Raw genomic sequence first — 25,706 nt, 5'->3', positions numbered from 1 at the left:
TACACCTAACTTGGGGGACATCTTCCATAGAAAACTAAATTAGCTATTTATAAAATTTAAATATTCAAATTGGGTGTATTTAACACAGTATGCAGATCAGTAAAACACAATAAAGAACAATTATAAACTCCGATAAAGTATTACATATCTTTACACTGACTACGGAAAACTTAGGCGCCTCCGTAGCCAGGTGGGAAGGAGCATCAGTGCGTAGCACATGCTTCTTGATTAGACCGGGGTTCGAGCCCGTCACCACCAAATACGGAGGACGCGGAAAGGTCAGGGAATGACCACCGCACTGGAGCAATATGGCCTTAGTTGCTAATGCTCCTAAAAAAAAAACCAAAACAACAACAACAAAAACAAAAAAACAGAAAACTTGGAAGTGAATTGCCTAGAATCCTGAAATAAATAAAGATGTTATTGTGGGTGGCCCCTAATTATTAATTAGAGGCCCCCATGAAGATATCTGGTTCCTCATCAATGTGAGCTTTAATTCTTCCATATTGTGGGATCTATTCCTGTATACCAAGTCAGATACATCCATTTGGAATGTGTAAATAGTTAATTTAATTTTACAAATCTAAAAATCTGTAAGTTCTGAATTTCTGTTAAATATCCTCATCTGTGCAGTGGTATGCTTTATTTAATTGTCTACTTGCATATAGCAATTATGTCCCATTCAGGTTACATTGGAGATCTTATATCTTTGACATTTATTATGAATAATATTTCATGTTTAAAATATAGAAAATGATAAAATTCTTCATTGGGGTGTAAATTATCTTTAGAAATATATATTTTTTTATATACCTACAGAATCATCAGAGTTATTTAGTAATTTCTGTATTTCTAAATTGTATTGGGAGGGGGGAAAACCATTGCTGCTGAATATCAAAATAACTATTGTTTCGATTTTTTTTTTTTTTTAATTGTAACATTAGTTTTTCCTAATTTTATGTAGCTTGCCAATAGAGATGATGACTTTTACTTATCGGTGTCTATTACTGCTGAGTGCAACACTTTAAAAACTCCACAGGAAGGTCCTGAAAGATTACATTTGGAGCCAGGTATGGATAACTCATGGAATAATTAAGTCATCACTTTATTTACATTTTTTAGAAGATACAATTTTTATCTTATGTCTTTGAATGGCAGATAATTTTTAAATACTGCATTTAATTCTTCAGCTGGTATTTCAACAAATGATAAATGCACTGATAATGCAATGTTTCCTCACTGCCCATTTCACCATTGTGCAAAGTGCTGGTTTGGCCATCTGATTACAGTGTGTCTTCCTATGGCTAATGGGAACTTCTTCCAGGAGCTGTGATGATAGTGTTATGCAGGAGAAAAGTGCATATAGGTAACATCCATATGACGAGAATTAGGTAGTATGTAGGGACTGATTAGATAATCTAGCATGCTCCCATTAATCTTTATTTTTTGATGTACCTACAAGTCATCAGAATTATTTAATAATTTCTGTATTCTAAATTGTGTTGGGAATGCGGAAAAAACCATAATTCCTTAATTCTTAAAACATTAATTCTCTACTGAAATGTGAAAGTTAATAACTGGTTAAGGATTACATCTCTTGTGAAACAAACATTGTCCATGAAAGAGAGCCTTAGAAAAACTAAGTTTTTGACTATGATCTTGCCCATACATAACTGGTTTGAGGGTATGAATACAAACTGTGCAGACAAAAGATGTTGCAGCTCTTGGAAATGGATAAGTTTTTTTTATTTAATTAACATTAAATTATGTTCAGTAAAAAGTTTAATAGCCTTAGTCACATGCATTAGCTTATTTTTAAATTTAACTAGATATTTTGTAAGTTATGATTTAATATTTGTACAGCTATTGTATTGGTGATTTGGCATGCATATCATATCACATAACTAGTAGTGTAGTGCATGGTAGTGGAATTTTAGGTTTTAGTTGTGGTAAATAAGCAGGGTTCTAATCACATAGATTGGCATATATTTTTTGTTTTTAGCAAAATTTAATCTAATTAAATCTAATTTAAAACTTTATGAACATCATAACAGTGTAATATAGCACGTAATGTACACTTGATAGTATAATATGTATTACTGCATTTAGGTATCTATTAGTTTACCTAGACATCTTTGTGTGTTCAGTGCAAAGAGTATGAAGAAATTAGGTGCAAACTGAGCATTCTGATGGGTATTTATGAGAGCTTGAAGAATAGGGTGGATACCCTCAAAGGAAATGCACTGGTTCCACAGAAGGTAGTTATTGTCAGGGAAATCGAAAATATATTGCCCAAAAAGGATAGGTGGAATAGGACCAGAGTATGTCTGCCAGGATTAAAGTAGATGATGTCATGGTGCAGATATCATCATTTAATGGCACAAAAGGTGAGAACTTTGGGTAAAAGTAGTGAATTAAGATTAAATATGAAAGTGTCTGCAGTTCTGCCGGACATGATAAGAGGGAGTATTCAGAGCCTTGTCACGTCCGGCAGAACTGCAGACACTTTCATATTTAATCTTAATTCACTTCTTTTACCCAAAGTTCTTATATCTTCCACCCTTAATGTCATTAGTGCCAATGTGTACAACAATATCACAGACCATGCTAAGAAAAATTCTACCTCGTGAGCCTTGCACAGTCTCTCCAAGGCCAAAACTGTGCAAGGCTCATGGGGTAGAATTTTTCTTAGCATGGTCTCTGCTTGTTAGCAAGAAAGACAGTTTTTACAGGGATGGGATATACTTATATAAAAAGGATGCAAGAATATTTGCTGATGCTCTTGAAGCAGTGTTTGGTGGGTCAGAAACTGCTAACTGCCTTCGTAAGTAGCACAGTTAGTAGAATCACTGTTCTCACACTGGATGGAAAACACCTGAGTTCGATTCCTGTTGCTGATAGGTTGAATTTTTAATGGGCCTTTTTCACAACATGGCTAAATTAGTTGGCCTGGCAAGGGTAGCATGGTGTTTTCTTCTGGAAACTCTGGCTTTTTGTCTAGAAAACAGAAAAACGACCATAAAATATGCAATTTACAGACAGTATACATGGACCAATATGGCCTTGGTCACTGATGCTTTTAAAACCTTATTACAACAACAACTGCTAACTTGAGAATGTACACAGACTAATAGATTAACTAGAGCTGCAGGCAGGGGTGAAAGCGATTCTTGCATTGCTTCTATAGGATCATGCAGTAGTCTGGAAAGAAAGCTGTCAGGGATATTAAGCTGGGCTGTGTTAGGGTAACTAAGAGCAGGTGCACGTACACTAATGCTAGGAGCATAGTAAATAAATTTTTTGAATTTGAAGCACTGATTAAGTCATCAAATGCTGACATTCTAGGGATATTGGAGATGATGTCACTTGGACAAGGGATGCAGAATTTCCATATGTGGAGTACAATGTGTACAAAGGACAGACAAGACAGGAAGAGGTGGAGGGGAGTTATGCTCTTGGTTAAGAAGTGTATTAAATCTATGGCAGTGCATCAAGTAGATACGGGTGGCTAGTGCAATGATGGATCAGTTTGATTGACACTAGGAAACTGAAAATGAGAGTACGAGTGTGTTATAGGCCTAATGATTCTGATGAGTAAAACAAACAACTATACAGAGAAATAGAGTAGGCCAGTATATCAGAATGTCTCATAATGGGAGATTAACTTTGCAGATATTAACCGGAACTTCTCGGTTTGTCACTCACACACTAGCGAGGCTTCTTATGGATTAATTGGATGACTGTTTTCTACAGCAGCATATTAGAGAGGCAATAAGAGGAAGTAGTATTCTTGATCTGATTATCAGCAGCAATTCATCATGCATTAAGAATCTGTAGGTAAAACATACACTGGGTAGTGGTGATCACTGTGTATTCATGTGAGATTTACTTAAAGACATAACTACTGTCAAAGGTAAAAGGAAAGACTTTTTCTTTCATAAGGGTGACTACCATGGTCTCAGACAGTTTTTAAATTCTATGTAGCAGGATCTGATGATGTTACCAGCAAATTCTAAATGGGAAGCATTCAGGGAAGTAATCACACAAGTAACTAGGCTTTTCCTACCAGTTGAAAAATACTGTTCAAAGCTTAGACCTAAATGCATAGGATGCATATAAATTATCAGGTGATACATAAGCCTATGGTAGATATAAACTAGTCTAGAATCAAGTGACAAAGGAGGTTAGGCAAGCTAAAGCAGATTATGAGAAGTCTCTGGCAAAGAAAAAGCAGCAAAGACTTCTTTACTTATGTAAATACTAGAAGGAATTGGATGAATCACATTGGTCCACTAGATATAAATGGTTTGATTGTTAATGATCCTGCTCATGTTGCATGGATGTTTTTGCATCTACATTCACATATAAAGAATTCTTTAGGGAAGGGGATGGCAGAAGTTTATCAAACTCTAACAGGGCACTGTTTTGTTGATAACTGAGAGAAGAATAGAAGAGAAATTGTTGAAGCTAAACATAAAAAAAAAAAAAGGCACCAGGCATAATTGGACTCTATTCAGTTTTATTAAGGGAGGCAGCAAAGGAGGTAAACATACCCTTAGCCATAAGAGAGCATATTTGGATTCAGGGGCAGTCCCTGCAGATTGAAGATGTCTGAATGTATCCCCAGTTCACCAAGTGGGATCAAAAGGTAACATGAGTAATTACTGTTCCAGGAAAAATAATGGAGTCATTGGTTAAAGAAGTATTGCAGGGCTATCTATCTTGTTAAGAGACAATCTTGTCTGACCAGTCTGATTGGATACCATGATGCAGTAACAAAGGAAATGGATGCAAAAAAATTAGCATTAGTATTAGTAGAGGCATTTGATGCAAGAAAGCAAGCTTATGCAGCATCAGCCAAAAAAAAAAAAAAAAAAAAAAACCACTTCCACTTCACCCCTCTGTTCGTTCAAAATACCTGTCCAGCTGAGCCTTAAACTTATTTAGGCTATCAACCTCCACCACAAGGGATGGAAGTCTGTTCCACCAACCAACCACCCGCTGGCTAAAGGCAAATTTCCGCACGTCTATCCTACATCTGTCTTTCCTCAATTTGAATTTATGCCCTCTCAGGTGATTTTTCTGAGCTAGAGGAAGAATTCCATCAGCATTGAGCATGCTTAAACCATTCAAGGCTTTATACACCTCTATCAGATCACCTCGCTGGTGCCTAGTCTCCAGACACTGTAATTTGCAAAACTTAAGCCTTTCTTCGTAAGAGCACCCCTTTGTTCCATTCACTAATCTTGTTGCCCTTCTCTGTACTCGTTCCAGCATCTCTACATCCTTCTTGAAATGAGGCCTCCAGACCTGTATACAGTACTCTAGGTGTGGCCTGACCATTGCCTTATACAAGGGAATAATCACCTCCTTATCCCTGCTGGAAAAATTCCTGTATATCATTGACAATACTCCATGAGTTACTCTTGCAGCCCGTCTGCACTGCTCAGAGAACTTCATATCTGCCTGCACACAACCACCCCCAAGTCCCTTTCATTCTCTACCACTGTCAGTGTAGTACCACAGAGTTGATACGTTGCTCTGGGGTTGCTGTTTCCCATGTGTAGTACTTTACATTTGTCAATGTTAAACTTCATTTGCCACCTCTCAGCCCATCTGCTCAACCTTTCCGGATCCTGTTGCAGCAGCATAGTGTCAGTAGTGTCCTTGACAACCCTGCCAACCTTTGTATCGTCTGCAAACTTGGACATTAAGCCCGATATACCATCATCAATATCATTTATAAATACAGAAAACAATAATGGACCCAACACTGAGCCCTGAGGGACTCCACTAATAACATCAGTCCACGATGAGCAGTGTCCATTGATTACCACTCTCTGTCTTCTCCCCATCAACCACCCCTTTATCCATAGCAGCAATTTGCCTCCAATGTCACACTGCTCCAATTTGTGTAGCAGTCTTCCATGTGCAACAGTATCAAAAGCCTTTCTAAGATCCAAGTATATAATATCAAAGTTATTCCCTGCATCCAGTTCTTTTGTGACTGCATCATAGTATCCAATCAAGTTGGTCAGGCAAGACTTCCCCTTAACAAAACCATGCTGTGTCTGAGCTATAACTGAAGTCTTGTCTAAATGATCCTGCAGTGCTTCTTTAACCAGTGCCTCCATTAATTTTCCTGGAACAGAAGTTAAGCTCACAGGTCTATAATTACTTGTGTCAGCCTTTGATCCTACTTTGTGAATTGGGGTCACATTTGCACATTTCCAGTCTATGGGTACCTCCCCTGAGTCCAAGGAAGCTCTCATAATTATGGCTAAGGGTTTGCTTACTTCCTTTGCTGCCTCCTTTAATATAACTGGATAGATCCCATCCACCCCGGGTGCCTTTCTTGTGTTTATCTTCAACAGTTTCTCCTCCACTTTACTCCCAGTTATTTCAAGATTCTGTAGCTTACTGCTAGAGTTGAATACACCTCTGGCATTCCCCTCGCTGAATAACTCCTCATGTGTGAATGTCGATGCAAAATATTCATTTAGTTTGTTAGCTACCTGAGCAGGATCATCAACAGTTGACCCATCAATATCAAGTGGACCAATCTGATTCATCCTCTTCCTTCTAGAGTTTACATAAGTAAAGAACTCTTTGCTGTTTTTCTTTGCATCCCTTGCCAAGGATTTCTCGTAATCTGCCTTCGCCTGCCTAACCTCCTTTGTAACTTGGTTGCATATCAACTTGTATCTATCATAGGCTTCTGTGTCATGTGTTAATTTGTAAGTATCCCATGCATTTTTCTTCTCTGCCATATGCCTCATTAGTTCATCTGACATCCATTTTGGCCTAAACCTTGAACAATATTTCTTAGTTGGTATGTAAAGCCTAGTAGCTTCCAAGATAAGTTCTTTGAATGCTTCCCATTTTGAATTTGCTGTTGGTAACATCATCAGTTGGTCCTACTGTATAGAATTTAAATACTATCTCAGTCCATCGTAGTCGCCTTTACGGAAGCAATAACCCTTCCCTTTACCCCTAATGGTAGTTACCTCTTTGAGTAAATCCCACTTCAGCACACTGTGATCACTGCCACCTAGTGGTTCATTTATCTGCAGATTCTTAATGCATGAAGAATCACTGCTGATAATCAAATCAAGAGTATTACTCCCTCTAATTGCCTCCCGAACATGCTGATGTAGAAAACAATCATCCAATAAATCCACAAAAGCCTTGCTAGTGTGTGAGTAACCAGACCCCAAATTCCAGTCAATATCTGGGAAATTAAAATCTCCCATTATAAGACTCTCTGATTTACTGGCCCACTCTATTTCCCGGTACAGTTCCTTATTATACTCATCAGAGTCATTAGGCCTATAGCACACTCCTACTCTCAATTTTGATCTCCCAATGTTTATGTCACACCAAACTGACTCAACACTCCACTGTCCAGCGATGTCGACTGGCTTCACTTCCTTGGTTTTTATGTGTTTCTTAACTAATAGCATAACCCCTCCCCCCTTCCTATCCTGTCTATCCTTTCTGTAGACGTTGTACTCCCCAAATTGCAGTTCTGCATCCCTTATATCTGTGTGACACCACGTCTCTGATATCCCAACAATATCTCCCTTCGATGTTTTGAGCAATACCTCAAATTCATCAAATTTATTTACTAAACTCCTAGCATTGGTGTACACGCAAGTATACCTGCACCTGTTTCTATTCTTAGCTACCCTAACACAACCCATGTGTTTACTTGTACCGCAATGGCTCCCAGCAGTCTCTGAAATACCATGCATCTTGTTTTTCAGGCTTCTGCTCATTCTAATAGAAGCAGTGCAAGAATCTCTTTCACCTCTGCCAGTGGCTACTGTCAATCTATTGGTCTTTGTCTCCCCCCCAAGCTAGCAGTTTTCCGACCCACCTAACACTGCCTCGATAGCATCAGCAAATATTCTTGCACCCTTTCTATTTAAGTGTATCCCATCCCTGTAGAAGCAATCTCTCCTGTTAACAAGTACAGTCCAGGCTGAAAAAAATTCTACCCCTTGAGCCTTGCACAATCTTTCCAGGGCCGAATTGATCGACAAGGCTCTCATCATATACTCCCTCCTATCGTGTCTTGGCAGAATTGCAGACACTTTCAAATTCAACCCTAATTCTCGGCTTTTGTTCAACAGTGACCTGTACTTGTTAAGTAATTCTGCCGGTCTCCTACTCTTAATATTATTAGTGCCAACGTGTACAACTATATCACCTTTTGTGCCCTTAAAAGATGATATTCGCTCTACAATGTCATCAACCTTTGCCCCTGGCAGACATACCCTGGTCCTGTTCCACCTATCTTTTTTACAAAGCATGTTCCCCATTTCCCTGACAATAGAGTCACCAACAACTACTAGTTCCTTCGGGACCAGCGCATTCTGCCTTGGGGGTTGTCTCTGTGTCACGCGATGCCCAAGTGCAAGCTCTGGCGTTGATGTGGGCAGCTGAGAGCTTGATGGGCCCCTCAATTTAGTTTCTTCGAGGGCATCCACCCTGTCCTTCAAGCTCTCATATAGGCCCACAAGAACGCCAAGATGTTGCCTGATATCGATACACTCCTTGCATCGCGCACACACAAAGACATCCCCCTTGGCAGTATCATGTCCTGTACCCGATTGCTCTGCAAACATCAAGCAAACAGTGCATTTTATAAGGCTGTGAGTCAGAGGACAACTGCCCCCCTCAATTCTGCTCTGAGCCACAGCACTTCCATTAGCTTAGCCTTTTGCTTTGCTGCTCTAGTCTGAGTCATGATTCTATTAATTAATTAATTAATTATAATTAATTATGTTATGTTATTAATTATGTTAAATATAATTAATTATATTACGTTTGTAATCGAAGTCGTTATATGTATTTATTTAAACGTACAATTTAACTGCTAACGAAGTTCAACTAACGCTATTTAGTACGGTATATAACTATCGTATCACAAAGGCGGGAAAGTTACGAACGGTAGCGGAGTTGAAACACGTGGAAACCCTTACCGATACTTTTATGCAATTACAAGGCCGAGTAAAGAATAAATACACCAAATTAATCAGAAAATCACAAAATAATGTTATACTACTAAATTTAAATCAAAAGTTTTAGAAAAACAATAATTTCAAATCAATAAATAAGAAAAATCCACTTAGCGGCTTTGAACACGACCGTCTCCTAGTAGCCTCAAATAATTTTGATATCATGCATTTGCATTTCAGGAAAGCTTTTGATACTGTTTCACATAAAAGACTGCTGTACAAACTGGAGCAGTGTGGCATTAAGTCCAAGTTGCTGCTGTGGATAAAGGGATGTTTGAGTTGGAGAAGACAGAGAGTGGTTTTTAATGGGCACTATTCTTCATGGGCTAATGTTATTAATGGCATACCCCAGGGTTCTGTGCTGAGACCATTGTTGTTTTCTATATTTATAAAGGTATATCATGCTTAATATCTAAGTTGGTAGATGATAGAAAGGTTGGTTAGGTGGTTAATGACAGTAATCAAGGTAAGCTACTGCAATGAGATATAGAAAAATTAGGCAGGTGGGCTGATAAATAGCAGTTAAAATTTAACATTGACAAGTGCAAGGTATTGCATATGGGTTGTAGTAATCCCAGATTAACGTACCAACTGTGTCGTACTACACTCAGCATAGTGGAAAATGAAAAAGACCCAGAGATAATATGCAAAAAAAGTTATGAAGTTATCTTAGCAGTGCAGAGAAACTGCCAGGACAGCTCATGGGGTATTGTCAATGATATACAGGAACTTGTCTAGCAGTGATAAGATGGTGATTATCCCATTGTATGAGGCAATGATCAGGTTGCACCTCGAGTACTGCATACAGGTCTGGAGGCCTCATTTTAGGAAGGATGTAAATCTGATGGAATAGGTGCAGAGAAGGGCAGTGAGATTGGGTGATCTTACCAAAAAAGGCCTCAGTTCTGTGAATTACAGCATCTAGAGAGTAGGCATCTTCAAGGAGATCTAATTGAGGTGTTTAAGGCCTTGAATGGATTGAGTAAACTCACTGTTGATGGCATTCTTCCTCTTGTTGAGACTACACACATGAGGGGACATAAATACAAATTTAGGAAAGATGTATGTGCGAAAGTTTGCTTTCAGCCAGTGGGTAGTTTATTGTCAGAAAAAACTTGCATTTGCTGTTGTGGAAGTGAGTAGTTTGAATAAATTCAAGGAAGAACTAGTAGATAAACGATGCAAGAAGGCAAGCTTACCTTCTTGCATCATTTACCACTATTATTAATATCTAGAACAGTATTCTACAACCTTTTTAAGCCTGTAATTCTTAAATTTGTCAGTGACTGGGAGTCATGCATTCTTTGCTTTGTTGGAGATAGGCTGGGGGTATTGTTGGGTTTTAGGCACACTAGTGACTTTGATCATATTGCACCTTTATACATTGTGTGTGGTCATGGGCTAATTTGCATGTTGTGCACACCGGAAAAACTGTACTCCTTCTACTTGAGAGAGATAACTACAGTCTCAATTGAAGAGGACTTTAGAAATTCCTCAGTTATAAATGGGAATCAAATCTACACTCTCCAATGGCAGGGTGGAAGGGACATAGAAGTGAAAGGTAGATATATTACTTTTGTGAAAGATTAACTATTGTTATTGTTAAGACCTGGGAGTAATTGTGCAGTCAGATATGAAGTTCTCTGAGCAATGCAGACAGGCTGCCAGGGCAGGTCATGGGGTTTTGTCAATGATATATAGGAATTTTGCTAGCAGGGAAAAGGAGGTGGTTATCCCTCTGTATAAGGCAATGGTCAGGCCACGCCTTGAGTACTGCGTACAGGTCTGGAGGCCTCATTTTAGGAAGGATGTAGATTTACTTGAGCGTGTACAGAGAAGGGCAACAAGATTGGTGAGGGGAATGAAGGGATCCTCTTACCAAGAGAGGCTTAAGTTCTGCAAATTGCAGTGGCTAGAGACTAGGCACCTGTGCGGTGATCTGATTGAGGTATATAAGGCCTTGAATGGGTTGAGCATGCTGAATTCTGATGGGATCCTTCCACTTGTTCAGATTACGAACCTAAGGGGGCATAAATTCAAATTAAGAAAAGACAGATGTAGAATAGATGTGCGGAAATTTGCCTTTAGCCAGCGGATGGTTAATTGCTGGAACAAACTTCCATATGTCGTTGTGGAAGTTGACAGGTTAAATAAATTTAAGGAGGAACTGGACAAGCATTTAGAGGGAATGGTGTGATTTTTTTTTTTTTTTTTTTTGGCTGATGCTGCATAAGCTCATACATTTGCTTTCGTGCATCACATGCCACTACTACTACTACTACTACTATTATTTTAAAAACTCCCTTTACAAAAGAACAGTGATCCTCTATGACAGTATAGTATAACAAGATATAGTATAACAGTATAACAAGTCTATGTTACTTGTTTTGAGATATCTAGATTCTGCAACTGGAGAATTCTTAAAATCTTCAATTGGGGCTGTAGTGTGCTAATCTGAGGTAAGAGAGCAGGATTTTTTTTCTGTGAACTATTCTGGATTTTTCAGTCTGAACAGTATGCAGATCAGTCCACTACATAATGTAGACACCTGTAAAGACATAATTCACAATGAAAACATCACAGATAATATAGATGCCACTAGAATATGATCTAAATAGTTCTTTTGGCCAAAACAAACTGACAGTATCCATCTTCTCAGCCCAGTTCAAGTCTGAACAAGTATGGTCTTCTTTAAACAGAATGCTTTATCATTTAGTAAAGAAAACATTAGTGGACATTAGTTCACTTGTAATTTGCTGGTTGCTAGTGATGTGTTTAAAGCACAGACAATGCTAATTATGCAAAAATATATATTTACTAACTACCTTGCTTGCAATGCACAGCAAAACAATCATTAAAAAGCAAAGAAGAAATGAAAGCTGTGTAGGAAAATTACATCTGTGTTTGCATACAGTGCATTTTGTACACCAACATAATTAATGGCTATACTTTTCCCACTTAAAAAATATTCAGTGATGCAAGTTAAAATTAAACAGATTATATTAAAATTCACAATAATATATAATTTCAATGTATATTTTGATATTTAAATTTAAAATCTATGGGAAGTTAAAAGAATGTCTGCTGCAGGGCTGACTTTCAAATGGAAGCATTGCTATCTGGATAAATTTGGATAAAGGGTTGTCTACCTGTTTTAGTTATAAGCATAATCCTTACAAAAAAGAAAAGGTGCCTGCCTAGATAAATTTTTCATTTACTTGAAGTAAATTTACATTTTATTTTGCATAATTATCTTAATCCAAGCCCTTTTTTTAATAAACTTTGTTCATATGATGAAAGCAGAACAATTTTTTTTTTATTGACATTTTACATATATGCCAACAGAGATTTATAGAGTTGTGAATTACTGTTATCATCCCAAAATAAGGGAACAATAGTTCATAATGTATAATTGTAGAATTAAAAGGAAAAATGTATTTTGTAACCACGTGCAAAAGACACTAAGTATTTATTAGTAGTAACTGATGAAACTGAATTTCATCAGTTTTAACTTTTGTAAGTCCAAATCAGATAACAGTGGCTGACAAGTGCAATCTTGTGTGCTATTGTTACTGAAAAAAATTTCAAGACGATATATACAGAACATAATGCATTGTGTGAAGTGACCTTCAAAATCTAGATCTACACACATACTCATGTAAAGGTTAATGAATAATAAAGTCATAGTTTTTTAAAAAAAAAAAATGTTTACTCCCAATTTTCTGAAGAAATAATGTGGTCACCTTACTTATTTGGCTTTGCATTACTGCCATTTGCCACTGTATGTACTAATATTCCATCCTTAAGAAACTTAAATTATATTTCCCTTACACTTTTTTTTTTTTTCCATTCTTCACAGTTTATCATTCAGCTTTGTAACTTCTTTTTGTGAACTGTTGTTCATCATTAAAACATTAAATTTACTTTAGCATTTTATTACCATTGATATTTCTGTTTTTCAGTAAAGGCAGAGAATGTCCCACCTAAATGCAAATTTCCAGATGATTTCAGAGGAATATGGATGAATACTGCTAACTTTGATGCTGATGTTTTCATTAATGCAACACACATTGTAGAAAGGTGGAAACCTGATCAGAGCAGAGAAAAAGAGCAGGTGTATGTATGCCAAGAACGCAGAGATTCCAGATTTGTCTTAGCCCGAATGGGAATTAATGGATGGTAAATATTTATATTACTTTTGTAGAGATATGCAGCTGGAGAGATTACCTTAATTTATTATTATTATTATATATTTGTATACAGGGGCACATTAATGCTATGGCCAAGGGCCTCAACTGAAGAGGGGCCTCATTTTCAGTGTAAATATTTTCTAAAGTAGTGATAAAAATTTCTAATAATAATAATAATAAATCAAAAAAACATGTAATATAAAAGCATACTTGAACTTAACTTGTGAAGTGTTAAAATTGTTTTTATTGTTGCTTTATTTTTAAAGTCAATAAACAAAACATTTTTGACCTCTTATTTTACATTTTTATTATTTGCAATATAAATATAAAAACCTATGTAGTATTTGTATTTATATGTTTTGTTTTTACTATGTATATATATATATACACATTAAAATCTCGTTAATACAAACTCGTTTTATACCAAGCATTCGTTTATATGAAGCACATACCATTCCCCTGCGAAAGGATAGCCATTTTCTATGTAAATATATTCATATATTACAAAATTCGGTTAATATGTATTAGAAAGTTCTTTTTTACCTCATGAGAAATAAATATCGTCATTTTGTATGTTTAATACAAATCTTGGCAGAGCTGTCCAATTATTGCCCCTATTATTGCCTCTGGCTCCCTACTTCCAAAAGGATGGCACTGACTTGTTAGAAATTAGTTTTGTGTAAACAAAAGCAGTTCATGGTAGCAACATGTTAAGTACACTCTGAAAAGCATCTTTCTGAAGAATGAGTTGTTAAATTAACAAAAGAATAAAAAAAATTAAGTTGTTTACATGCACTCCCTTGCTCTCCATGGGAATAAGGTCAGTTGCAATTGTTACCCCAGTTCAGAGTCTTTTGCTACCGTATATAGTACAGCAATCTATTTTTTATGCCATTTTATCTGAGATGATGTCTTTTTTGGAACTTGTCTTTAAATTAATTTAAAATTTGCTTAAATTTTAAAGATTTATTTATTTTAAATTTTAATATAAGATTTATATTAAATCTTATCTAGCAGTGTTATGGTGACAAAACATAAATGGACAGGAATTAAGCCTGGAAATTAAACTAAAAATTATACAAGATGCTGATAAGATGGAAATAAGCAAAATGGACATTGCAAAGGAATACAACATTGCTTTACCTACTTTATCTACAAAATTGAAAAACCGAAAGAGACTTGAAGAAGTGCGTGACACTGGAGCAGCGATTAAAAATAAGAAACGAATTCTTGGTGCAAAATGTGAAGAGCTTGAAACAAAACTTTGAGTGGTACCAACAAATGCGTACATCTAATTTGCCAATATCAGGTCCGATTTTGCAAGAAAAGGCAAATTATCTAGCTCAGAAAAAAAATTTTTTTTTTTTTTATGTGAACCCCAAACATGAGAGGTATTAGAACCTATAGTACTTAGTACCGTGCTTGGGTTGGAGGTTGAGAAGACGAAAGAAGATATTTGTTGACATTGCACTTGAACTTCTGTAATGGAAAATGGAAAAAAAATGGAATTAGTGACTTCAAATGCAGCAGTGGCTGGCTGGCTCCAAAGATTTAAAAACAGGAATAACTTGGTTTCGCGAAATGTTTGCGGTGAGTCTGGATTAGTCGACAAAGAAAAGGCTACAGACTGGTTGTGTTCTGTACGGTCCATTCTTGAAATATATGAGACAGAGGATATTTTTAATCTTGATGATACAGGTTTATTTTATAATTTGCTGCCAAACAAAACATTTGCTGTTTGAGGAGAGTCTTTTCATGGTGGAAAATTTAGTAAACAAAGATTTGCTGTTCTGTTATGCTGGAATTCAGATGGCAGTACAAAATTACGCCCACTTGTGAATTGTAAGTTTTCCAAGCCAAGATGTTTTAAAGCAGTTAACCAACTTCCCTGTGATTATGAGGCCAATAGAAGTGCTTGGCTTATTGTCAAAATTTTTCGGTCTTGGTTATCAAAAGTGGACAGAAGAATGGCTTCAGAAAAAAGGAACATTTTGATGATTCTAGATCATTGTACAGCACATTCTGCCAAGACACTTAAGTTGACAAATATACGGCTATTGTTTTTATCCCCAATACCACCAGTTTAATGCAACCACTGGATCAAGGCATTATTTATAACCTCAAGAGAGCATACAGAGCCCACCTGATAAGGTACTTGATCTGCAATGTTAGAAGGAGGGAACAATTTGCAGCCAAATTGGAATGTCTTGGATGCTATCCATAATCTTGTTATTGCTTGGGAGTATTGCATCAAGTGTAATAATGAACTGCTTCAGAAAGAGTAGCTTTGGAGAGAATATCTTTGAAAAACATGGTCCAGCAGACGAATGATAGCACCATAGAGGAATTTGAAGGAGCATATGGATTTTGTTGGAGAATTTGAAGAGTTTGTGAAGGTGGATGATGAAGTTGCTACCACTGCAACGCCAACACCAGAAGAGCTGCTGAGCACTAAACAAAACAATGATGTTTTTGTTACCAGCAACAGCAAAAGTGAAGAAGCGCACACACTGCCATCTAAAAAAGATGCCCGAAATCCATTGAACATAATAGACAATGTGTTGGCCTACAGTAACATTGATAAAGAAACAACTATTGCATTTGATAATGTCCGTGCTTGTAGTTAAAAATCATATAGGACAAAAACTGTGCAAACAACACTGGATTCTTTGGTATGTGTATTTGAACTGGATTCTTTCTTTAAATTAGATTGAATTTATTAAAAAGTTAATGGTTTGTATGTCTCCTTTTATATTAAGATTGTAATTCTTTTTACTGTGATACTAAAATATTGTATATATCAAAATATATACTGTACAATATTTTTATTCCCATTAATTGCTTTTTTTTTAGTTTATCTTACAAATAAAATAAAATCTTAAAAAAATGTTATTCCTATCCCTGTATTGTTAGACGAGGCTTTTGTTTTTATTTTATTTTATTAATTTAAATTAATTTAGTTTTGATATTATTTATTATTATTTTTAGATATACAGTATGTATGAAAAAAAAAAACAATAAAATTTTGACACTTTTGGGGGACCTCGTTATATAAACCTCATTATTACAAAACATGAAAATTTAGGTCCCTTGAACTTTGTATTAACGAGATTCGACTGTGTGTATATATATATATATATATATATATATTAAAGGGGCCTCAAATTTAAATTGGCTGTGAGTCTATTTCATCCTTAATCCAGTCCTATTTGCTTATAATGTTAATTTTACAAATTTAAATTCTGGTCTATATAAATTTTGTATTCCAAACATAGCTAGCATAAAGCATAAATAGCTTATTCAAAACTCTAAATAAGAAGCATTAGTATGAGAACCAGGTTTACAGGCATTAAAATTATTAGTAAATATTGAACTTGCTTGGTGTTTTGTCAGATGCATTTGCAAATACATAAAGCACCTTACCACATCCATCTGCACCAAGAATTCTGTAGACAGATTTTTGTTAAATTTTATAATTCAATCTTTTATTAATTTCATTAAAATTAGACCAACAGAAAGTTGCCGTTTTTTTTTTTTTTTTTTTTCTTCAACAATTTCAGTTATCTATATACATAAATATAAGTATATTAGAGTGGCAAACGATACAAGGAACTAGACTTATACAGCATCAATCAAAAAAAAAAAAAAACACATCAATCCATCCCCTCTAAATATTAATTTGTTTAATCTTTCCTTAAATTTATTCAAACTATCCACTTCCACAACACCAGATGGAAGTTTGTTCCAGTAATTAATTACTGTCTGACTGATAGCAAATTTTTCTCCTTATGACTGACAAAACCCCATCAGCTGTCTTAGCTGATGGGGTTTTGTTGGTCATTGAGTATCTCCCAATTGTTATATTATTCTGGCAGTTACAGCTACTTATGAGGTGTGGCAACAAAGTTCTCAGACTGATGAAATAAAAAGAAGACAAAGTGATGGAGCTCAAAAATGATTTTATTTTTATTCAATCACCACCTGATTGAATGCACTTATTACACCATTCTAAAAGTTTCAGAAAAAAATGTCAGCGAAGACATCCAAAGAGATAATGTTCAGAATGGAAATTGCATTTTCCTTTATGTCCTCTACATCCTGAAATCTCTTTTCTTTTAGGGCAGTTTTCACCTTGGAAAAGAGGAAGGAGACCACTAGTGACCACTAGATCCAGGAAAGTAGGGTGGACTTTTGATCTGTACAAGGCCATGTTTCATCAGAAATGTCTTTGCAACAAGTGTGGAATGGACAATAGCATTGCAGTGCAACAAGAACCCAGCTGCCTATCTCTCAAAATTGCAACCTCAACCGGGAAATGAGCTTCGTAGTCTTTGAAGCAGCTGTACATAGAACGTAGCAGTGACTCTGTCCCACTTTGGTACAAATTCCTTGTAAATCACACCAAAGGAACTGGATGCAAAAAATAATTTTGATGCTGCTCTTCATGGGTTGGTGTTATTAGTGGAGTCCATCTGTGTGGTACTGCACTTAGGGTGGTAGAAAATGAAAAAGACCTGGGAGTAATTGTGCAGTCAGATATGAAATTTTCTGAGCAGTGCAGACAGACTGCCAGAGCAGGTCATGGGGTATTGTCAATGATATACAGGAATTTTGCTAGTAGGGAAAAGAAAGTGATTATCTCTTTGTATACGGCAATGGTTAGGCCACATCTTGAGTACTGCATACAGGCCTGGGGGCCTCATTTTAGGAAGGATCTTGTTGCTTGAGCGAGTACAGAGAAGGCAACAAGATTGGTGAGGGGGAACGATAGGGTGGTCTTACAAAGAAAGGCTTAAGTTCTGCAAATTGCAGCATCTAGAGATAGGCACCTGTGAGGTGATCTGATTGAGGTATATAAGGCCTTAAATGGGTTGAGCAGGCTTAATTCTGATGGGATTCTTCCTCTTGCTCAGATTATGAACCTGAGGGGGTATTCAAATTGAGGAAAGACAGTTATAGAATAGATGTGCAGAAATTTGCCTTTAGCCAGTGGGTAGTTGATTGCTGGAACAAACTTCCATCTGTTGTTATGGCAGTTGATAGCTTAAATAAATTCAAGGAGGAACTGGACAAATGTTTCGAGGGAATCGATGTGTGAAGTGTTTTTTTTTTTTTTTTTTTTTTTGGCCGATGCTATACAGGGTGTCCGGGCTAGAGGTATCCAAAAATAACAGCTTATAATGCAAGAACCACTCATTGCATTTTCTCAAACAAAAGCACAGTCGATAGGAAATCTCTCCAAGATTTATTTCATCATACTATCAAGGTCACCAGTAGTCGTGCATGTGCAAAAACTGCATAAGTACTGCTATTGCCTCAGTCCCTCAATCGAGATGATGCCACAGCGGAAGGTGCAGTGCATGCTTTGATTAGCTGAATTTCAATCAGTTACGTGTGCACAAAGGGAATGGAATGTGGATCCTCCCACATCCAAATCCATTCTTCAATGGGATAAGACTCTAAAAAAGATGGGAAGTTTGGTTTCACAAACTGGGAAACGCTCAAAAAAAGTGTGACCAATGAGACTGTTGGTTGGTTGGTTCTTGGGTTTTATTGGCGCATTAGCAACTAAGGCTATAATGCGCCACAACCAGGTAATGAGACTGTGGATCAGGTGTTGTGAGCCATTCTATAGGAGCCAAGTAAGTCAATTAGACTGGCTAGTAATGAACTGCAAATTCCTCGTTCAACAGTTCACAACATTGTTTACAAACATCTCCGTTTGCAAGCATACAAACTTCAACTTCTTCAACACCTTAAGCCAGATGATCATCGCTTAAGAGCTGATTTCGCTGCTGAGATGATCAGCCATATCGATGACAATCCTAATTATCTTGATCTGTTGTTATTCAGTGATGAATCAACCTTTCACATTTGCAGGAAAGTTAAGACACAATTGCCGCATTTGGGGTATGGAGAATCCTCACCAAGTGATCGAATATGAAGGACACACCAAAAGTCAATGTCTGGTTAGGAGTGCACAAAAATGGCATCATCGGTCCATTTTTTTTATAGAGCCCACAGTGATGGGACACACTTACCTTGAGATGCTGCAGATCTTTGCTGTTCCACAGATTCCCTCAAGTTTCAGCAAGATTATGCTCTGCTACACTTCCATCAAGATATTACCACGTTTTTGAACAACACTTCCTGGATGTTGGATTGGAAAAGGAGGCCCAACTGCCGCTGCCTAGCTCTCTGGATATGACTCCATTGGACTTTTTTTTTCTTCTTTTTTTTTTGCATGGGGCTTTATTAAAGACGGTGTACAAGAGAAAATTCGGGATTTGGATGATTTGAAACAGCGTATCATTGAAGCAGTTGTTCTAATAACACCTCAGATGCTAGAAAACACTTGGCAAGAGTTCGAGTATCATTTTGACATCTGTAAAGCTACAAAAGGTGCCCACATTGAACTTTACTAACCTTCATAAAAACTTGATGAGTTACTCTGTATAATAACAAAAAAATTATTTTAATACACCTTATAGATGCTGAGATATATATGTATATTTTTGGATACCTCTAGCCCAGACACCTGTATAAGCTTGCTTTCTTGCATCACGTGCCTTGATTACTACTACTACTATTTGTCAAAAAATATGATCAGCATCATCTTGATCCTGGAAAATTGAAAAAGATCCTGTTTCAGCATTACTTGAGAATGAAAATTCAGATCAACAAAATTTTGACATATTTCATTGGTCTCAGGGAAGATTTTAAGACTAATTATGAGTCCATAGTCCCTGGGTTCCCCCCCCCCACAATCTCTCTCTCTCTCTCTCTCTCTCTCTCTCTCTCTCTCTCTCTCTCTCTCTCTCTCTCTCACCCCCCCCCCTATATATATAGTGTTTTGGGCAAATCAACAGTAAATGCTTCTTGAGTATGATATAGAAGATTTTAGGCACATTATTTAATAATTGGACACATCAGAAATATAATGCTGAGTAGCTCAGCTCTTATGTAATAAATGAACTGTTGAAAGAGGTATGAATGCATTATTAGAATTATAATAATGTTCAGTCTTAAATTTTATTCCCTTCCCTTTCTTTTATTTTAGTGATAATGATTTTATGTGCTTTGATTTTGTTCGTCGTCATCACAACATAATACGTTACAGAATAGGTAAGCATCGTGATTTTATTCTGCTTAACTGATAAATTTTTTTTTTTTTTTTTTTTTTTTTAGCATTTAATATTTCAAATAGGTGAAATTAGCATTTTGAGATGCATTTCTGTTTGTGCAATAAATTTGATGGAAATTTCGGGTTATCAGTAACACAGAATGGGTTAGTTGAAATACTTTGAGATAATTCATATTATAGTCTATTTGTATAATTTTTTTTTATTTTTAATACATAAGTCCCAAATCTTATTTGGAGGTGTGTAGATATAACTTAAACTTTGTATAACAAGTATCGTTATAATGGGTTGTTGTCTTAAAAATATGCTCTGACATGCAGTTGTTTATTGTTTTTTTTTTTTTTTTTTCTGATTATTGCATACCACACATAGTTTTTTGCTTATTACTGCTTATTGAAAAATTTATTTGTATTGCATATTTGAAAGTTTTTCTTCTAGATTTGGTTTTTATGCTTTTAATTTTAAATTTGATTTTATGTGAATGTCAAGAATAAATAATTGTTCTAAATTTTTTTTTTTTTTTTTTTTTTTTTTTATTAGGAAAAGCAATGATTATGAGTGATTTTTCTACTGTTTGCTCCTGGACAATATTTCCCGATAAAGACAACTGGCGTTATGATCTCCTAATAAGTAAGTATTTGTAATTATTGTGAAATTGATGTGAATGATGTGAAGTTTCATATTCCTGATAGCCAGACCTAACCTGAACCTGTGCCATTCATTCACACTATAACTTTCAGAGATGTAGGAAGTTATTAGTTCCTACATGAGCAAAATGATAATTTATTTTAATGCATCCACAAAATAAATGGAAAATAAAATAATTTCCAGAGCAGGCGGTTTGCTTTCTACAGGTTTATATCCAAGCAAAATAAAATTATATATTGCATGCAAGATGAAATACCCTAATGTATCAGACACAAAAATAATTTGTTTTCGTGTCTGAGTTTTATCCTATTCTGTAGTTTTACCCTATATAGCAATGATAGTTATGGATGCTCAGTGATGGTCCATAACTATAGCAGTGATAGTTATGGATGCTCAGTGATGGTCCAAGACCACCCCATCATGATTACCTTGTCTGCTATACTTCAACTTTCACTCTTTGTAAAAAGGATAGGTGGAACAGGCCCAGGGTATGTCTGCCAGGGGCAAAGGTTGATGACGTTGTAGAGCAGATATCATCTTTTAAGGGCACAAAAGGTGATATAGTTGTACACGTTGGCACTAATGATATCAAGAGTAGGAGACCAGCAGAATTGCTTAACAAGTACAGGTCACTGTTGAAAAAAAGCTGTGAAATAGGGTTGAATTTGAAAGTGTCTGCAATTCTGCCCAGACACGATAGGAGGGAGTATATGATGAGAGCCTTGTCGATCAATTCGGCCCTGGAAAGATTGTGCAAGGCTCAAGGGGTAGAATTTTTTTCAGCCTGGACTGTACTTGTTAACAGGAGAGATTGCTTCTACAGGGATGGGATACATTTAAATAGAAAGGGTTCAAGAATATTTGCTGATGCAATCGAGGCAGTGTTAGGGGAGTCGGAAAACTGCTAGCTTGGGGGGAGACAAAGACGAATAGATTGCCAGTAGTCACTGGCAGAGGTGAAAGAGATTCTTGCACTGCTTCTATTGGAATGAGCAGAAGCCTGAAAAACAAGATGCAGGATATTTCAGAGACTGCCGGGAGTCATTGCGGTACAAGTAAACACATGGGTTGTGTTAGGGTAGCTAAGAATAGAAATAGTTGCATGTATACTTGCGTGTACACCAATGCTAGGAGTTTAGTAAATAAATTTGATGAATTTGAGGTATTGCTCAAAACATCAAAGGCAGATATTGTTGGGATATCAGAGATGTGGTGTCACACAGATATAAGGAATGCAGAACTGGAATTTGGAGAGTACAACGTCTACAGAAAGGATAGACTGGATAGGAAGGGAGGAGGGGTTATGCTATTAGTTAAGAAATACATAAAATTCAAGGAAGTGAAGCCAGTGGACATCGATGGACAGGGCAGTGTCAAGTCAGTTTGGTGTGACATAAGCATTGGGAGATCAAAATTGAGAGTAGGAGTGTGCTATAGGCCTAATGACTCTGATGAGTATAATAAGATACTGTACAGGTAAATAGAGTGGGCCAGTAAATCAGAGAGTCTTATAATGGGAGATTTTAATTTCCCAGATATTGACTGGAATTTGGGGGCTGGTCACTCACACACTAGCAAGGCTTTTGTGGATTTATTGAATGACTCTTTTCTACATCAGCATGTTCAGGAGGCAACTAGAGGGAAGAATACTCTTGATTTGATTATCAGCAGCGATTCTTCATGCATTAAGAATCTGCAGATAAATGAACCACTAGGTGGCAGTGATCACAGTGTGCTGAAGTGGGATTTACTCAAAGAGGTAACTACCATTAGGGGTAAAGGGAAGGGTTATTGCTTTCGTAAAGGCGACTACGATGGACTGAGACAGTATTTAAATTCTATACAGTGGGACCAACTGATGATGTTACCAACAGCAAATGCAAAATGGGAAGCATTCAAAAAACTTATCTTGGAAGCTACTAGGCTATAATTTCTTAGGTCAACTAAGAAATATTGTTCAAGGTTTAGGCCTAAATGGATGTCAGATGAACTGATGAGGCATATGGCAGAGAAGAAACATGCATGGGATACATACAAATTAACACATGACACAGAAGCCTATGATAGATACAAGTTGATCTGTAACCAAGTTACAAAGGAGGTTAGGCAGGCGAAGGCAGATTACGAGAAATCTTTGGCAAGGGATGCAAAGAAAAACAGCAAAGAGTTCTTTACTTATGTAAACTTTAGAAGGAAGGGGATGAATCAGATTGGTCCACTTGATATCGATGGGTCAACTGTTGATGATCCTGCTCAGGTAGCTAACAAACTAAATGAATATTTTGCATCGACATTCACACATGAGGAGTTATTTAGCGAGGGGAAAGCCAAAGGTGTATTCAACTCTAGCAGTAAGCTAAAGAATCTTGTAATAACTGAGAGTAAAGTGGAGGAGAAATTGTTGAAGATAAACACAAGAAAGGCACCTGGGGTGGATGGGATCTATCCAGTTATATTAAAGGAGGCAGCAAAGGAAGTAAGCAAACCCTTAGCCATAATTATGAGAGCTTCCTTGGACTCAGGGGAGGTACCCACAGACTGGAGATGTGCAAATGTCACCCCAATTCACAAAGGAGATCAAAGGCTGACACAAGTAATTATAGACCTGTGAGTTTAACTTCTGTTCCAGGAAAATTAATGGAGGCACTAGTTAAAGAAGCACTGCAGGATCATTTAGACAAGACTTCAGCTATAGCTCGGACACAGCATGGTTTTGTTAAGGGGAAGTCTTGCCTGACCATGATTGGATACTATGATGCAGTCACAAAGGAACTGGATGCAGGGAATAACTTTGATATTATATACTTGGATTTTAGAAAGGCTTTTGATACTGTTGCACATGGAAGACTGCTGCACAAATTGGAGCAGTGTGGCATTGGAGGCAAATTGCTGCTGTGGATATAGGGGTGGCTGAGGGGGAGAAGACAGAGAGTGGTAATCAATGGACACTGCTCGTCGTGGACTAATGTTATTAGTGGAGTCCCTCAGGGATCAGTGTTGGGTCCATTATTGTTTTCTGTATTTATAAATGATATTGATGAGAGTATATCAAGCTTAATGTCGAAGTTTGCAGACGATACAAAGGTAGGCAGGGTTGTCAAGGACACTATTGACACTATGCTGCTGCAACAGGATCTGGAAAGGTTGAGCAGATGGGCTGAGAGGTGGCAAATGAAGTTTAACATTGACAAATGTAAAGTACTACATATGGGAAACAGCAACCCCAGAGCAACGTATCAACTCTGTGGTACTACGCTGACAGTGGTAGAGAATGAAAGGGACCTGGGGGTGGTTGTGCAGGCAGATATGAAGTTCTCTGAGCAGTGCAGACGGGCTGCAAGAGTAGCTCATGGTGTATTGTCAATGATATATAGGAATTTTTCTAGCAGGGATAAGGAGGTGATTATTCCCTTGTATAAGGCAATGGTCAGGCCACACCTAGAGTACTGTATACAGGTCTGGAGGCCTAATTTCAAGAAGGATGTAGAGCTGCTGGAACGAGTACAGAGAAGGGCAACAAGATTAGTGAATGGAACAAAGGGGTGCTCTTACGAAGAAAGGCTTAAGTTTTGCAAATTACAGTGTCTGGAGACTAGGCACCAGCGAGGTGATCTGATAGAGGTGTATAAAGCCTTGAATGGTTTGAGCATGCTCAATGCTGATGGGATTCTTCCTCTCGCTCGGAATAATCACCTGAGAGGGCATAAATTCAAATTGAGGAAAGACAACTTTCTGAAATGCTGAAATTTGCCTTTAGCCAGCGGGTGGTTGGTTGGTGGAACAGACTTCCATCCCTTGTCGTGGAAGTTAATAGCCTAAATAAGTTTAAGGCTCAGCTGGACAGGTATTTTGAACGAACAGAGGGGTGAAGTGGAAGTGGTTTTTTTTTTTTTTTTTTTGGCTGATGCTGCATAAGCTTGCTTTCTTACATCAAATGCCTGTACTAATGCTAATGCTAATGGTCCATAACTATAGCAGTGATAGTTATGGATGCTCAGTGATGGTCCAAGACCACCCCATCATGATTACCTTGTCTGCTATACTTCAACTTTCACTCTTTTAATAGTACCTGTAGAAGCTGAAATCTGTTACTACAGCTATTTCATTATACAGTTTATCAAGGTGATTTTCTTTTAATGTATAGAACAGCGGTTCCCAAAGTGTGCACCGTGGCACCTCAGGGCATCGCGGGATATTTTAAATTTTTGAGGGAAACACAGCGATACTCGACATCTGTGAGACACCGTGCGAGCTACTAGCTCAAGGTAGTTCACAGTTTCAACATTACTTATTAAGTTGTTTGGACCTGACTACTTAATAAACAGACCTGTTTGGTATTTCTTTTGGCCTCGAGCACTGTTAAAAAAATTACTGATACATTAAGGGCACCGTGAAAAAATTATTGAGGCACTAAGGGCGGTGTGAACCGAAAAAGTTTGGAAACCTCTGGTATAGAATATACTTCAGAAAGCTTTTTAAAATATTTTTTAAAAAATGTTTGATATACTTCGGAAAGCTTTTTAAAAATCTGTCAGCTGACAAGTAAAAGCAGTACTTATAGTACTAACAAAGATATCATCACCTGATTGGTAGATAATCAGTGGTACCAGTTACTTTAAAAAAAGAACTCAGTATATGAATAAAAGAGCTGTTAACTGAAGCTCACATTAAGTTTGTCCCGCGTGTAAATTAAAACCTAATGT

The 25,706-nt window shown here is 36.9% G+C and overlaps 1 protein-coding gene across 1 annotated transcript in view; it reads left to right on the top strand.

The window, feature by feature from the left end:
- The window catches only part of udt (protein undicht), a 67,727-nt gene that overhangs the window by 25,386 nt on the left and 16,635 nt on the right, over positions 1 to 25,706 (top strand). The window contains exons 7-10 of the mRNA XM_090389211.1: positions 965 to 1,070; positions 12,986 to 13,202; positions 20,274 to 20,338; positions 20,896 to 20,985. Of these exons, the coding sequence (XP_090245337.1) occupies positions 965 to 1,070; positions 12,986 to 13,202; positions 20,274 to 20,338; positions 20,896 to 20,985 (478 nt within the window). The remainder of the gene's footprint in view (positions 1 to 964; positions 1,071 to 12,985; positions 13,203 to 20,273; positions 20,339 to 20,895; positions 20,986 to 25,706) is intronic.

The sequence above is a fragment of the Mastigoproctus giganteus genome, chromosome 14, assembly GCF_048544385.1.
Source record: "Mastigoproctus giganteus isolate SK-2022 chromosome 14, ASM4854438v1, whole genome shotgun sequence".
Lineage (NCBI taxonomy): Eukaryota > Metazoa > Arthropoda > Arachnida > Uropygi > Thelyphonidae > Mastigoproctus > Mastigoproctus giganteus.
Note: the sequence above shows the minus strand (reverse complement) of the source record. Positions and strands in the feature narration are given on the sequence as shown.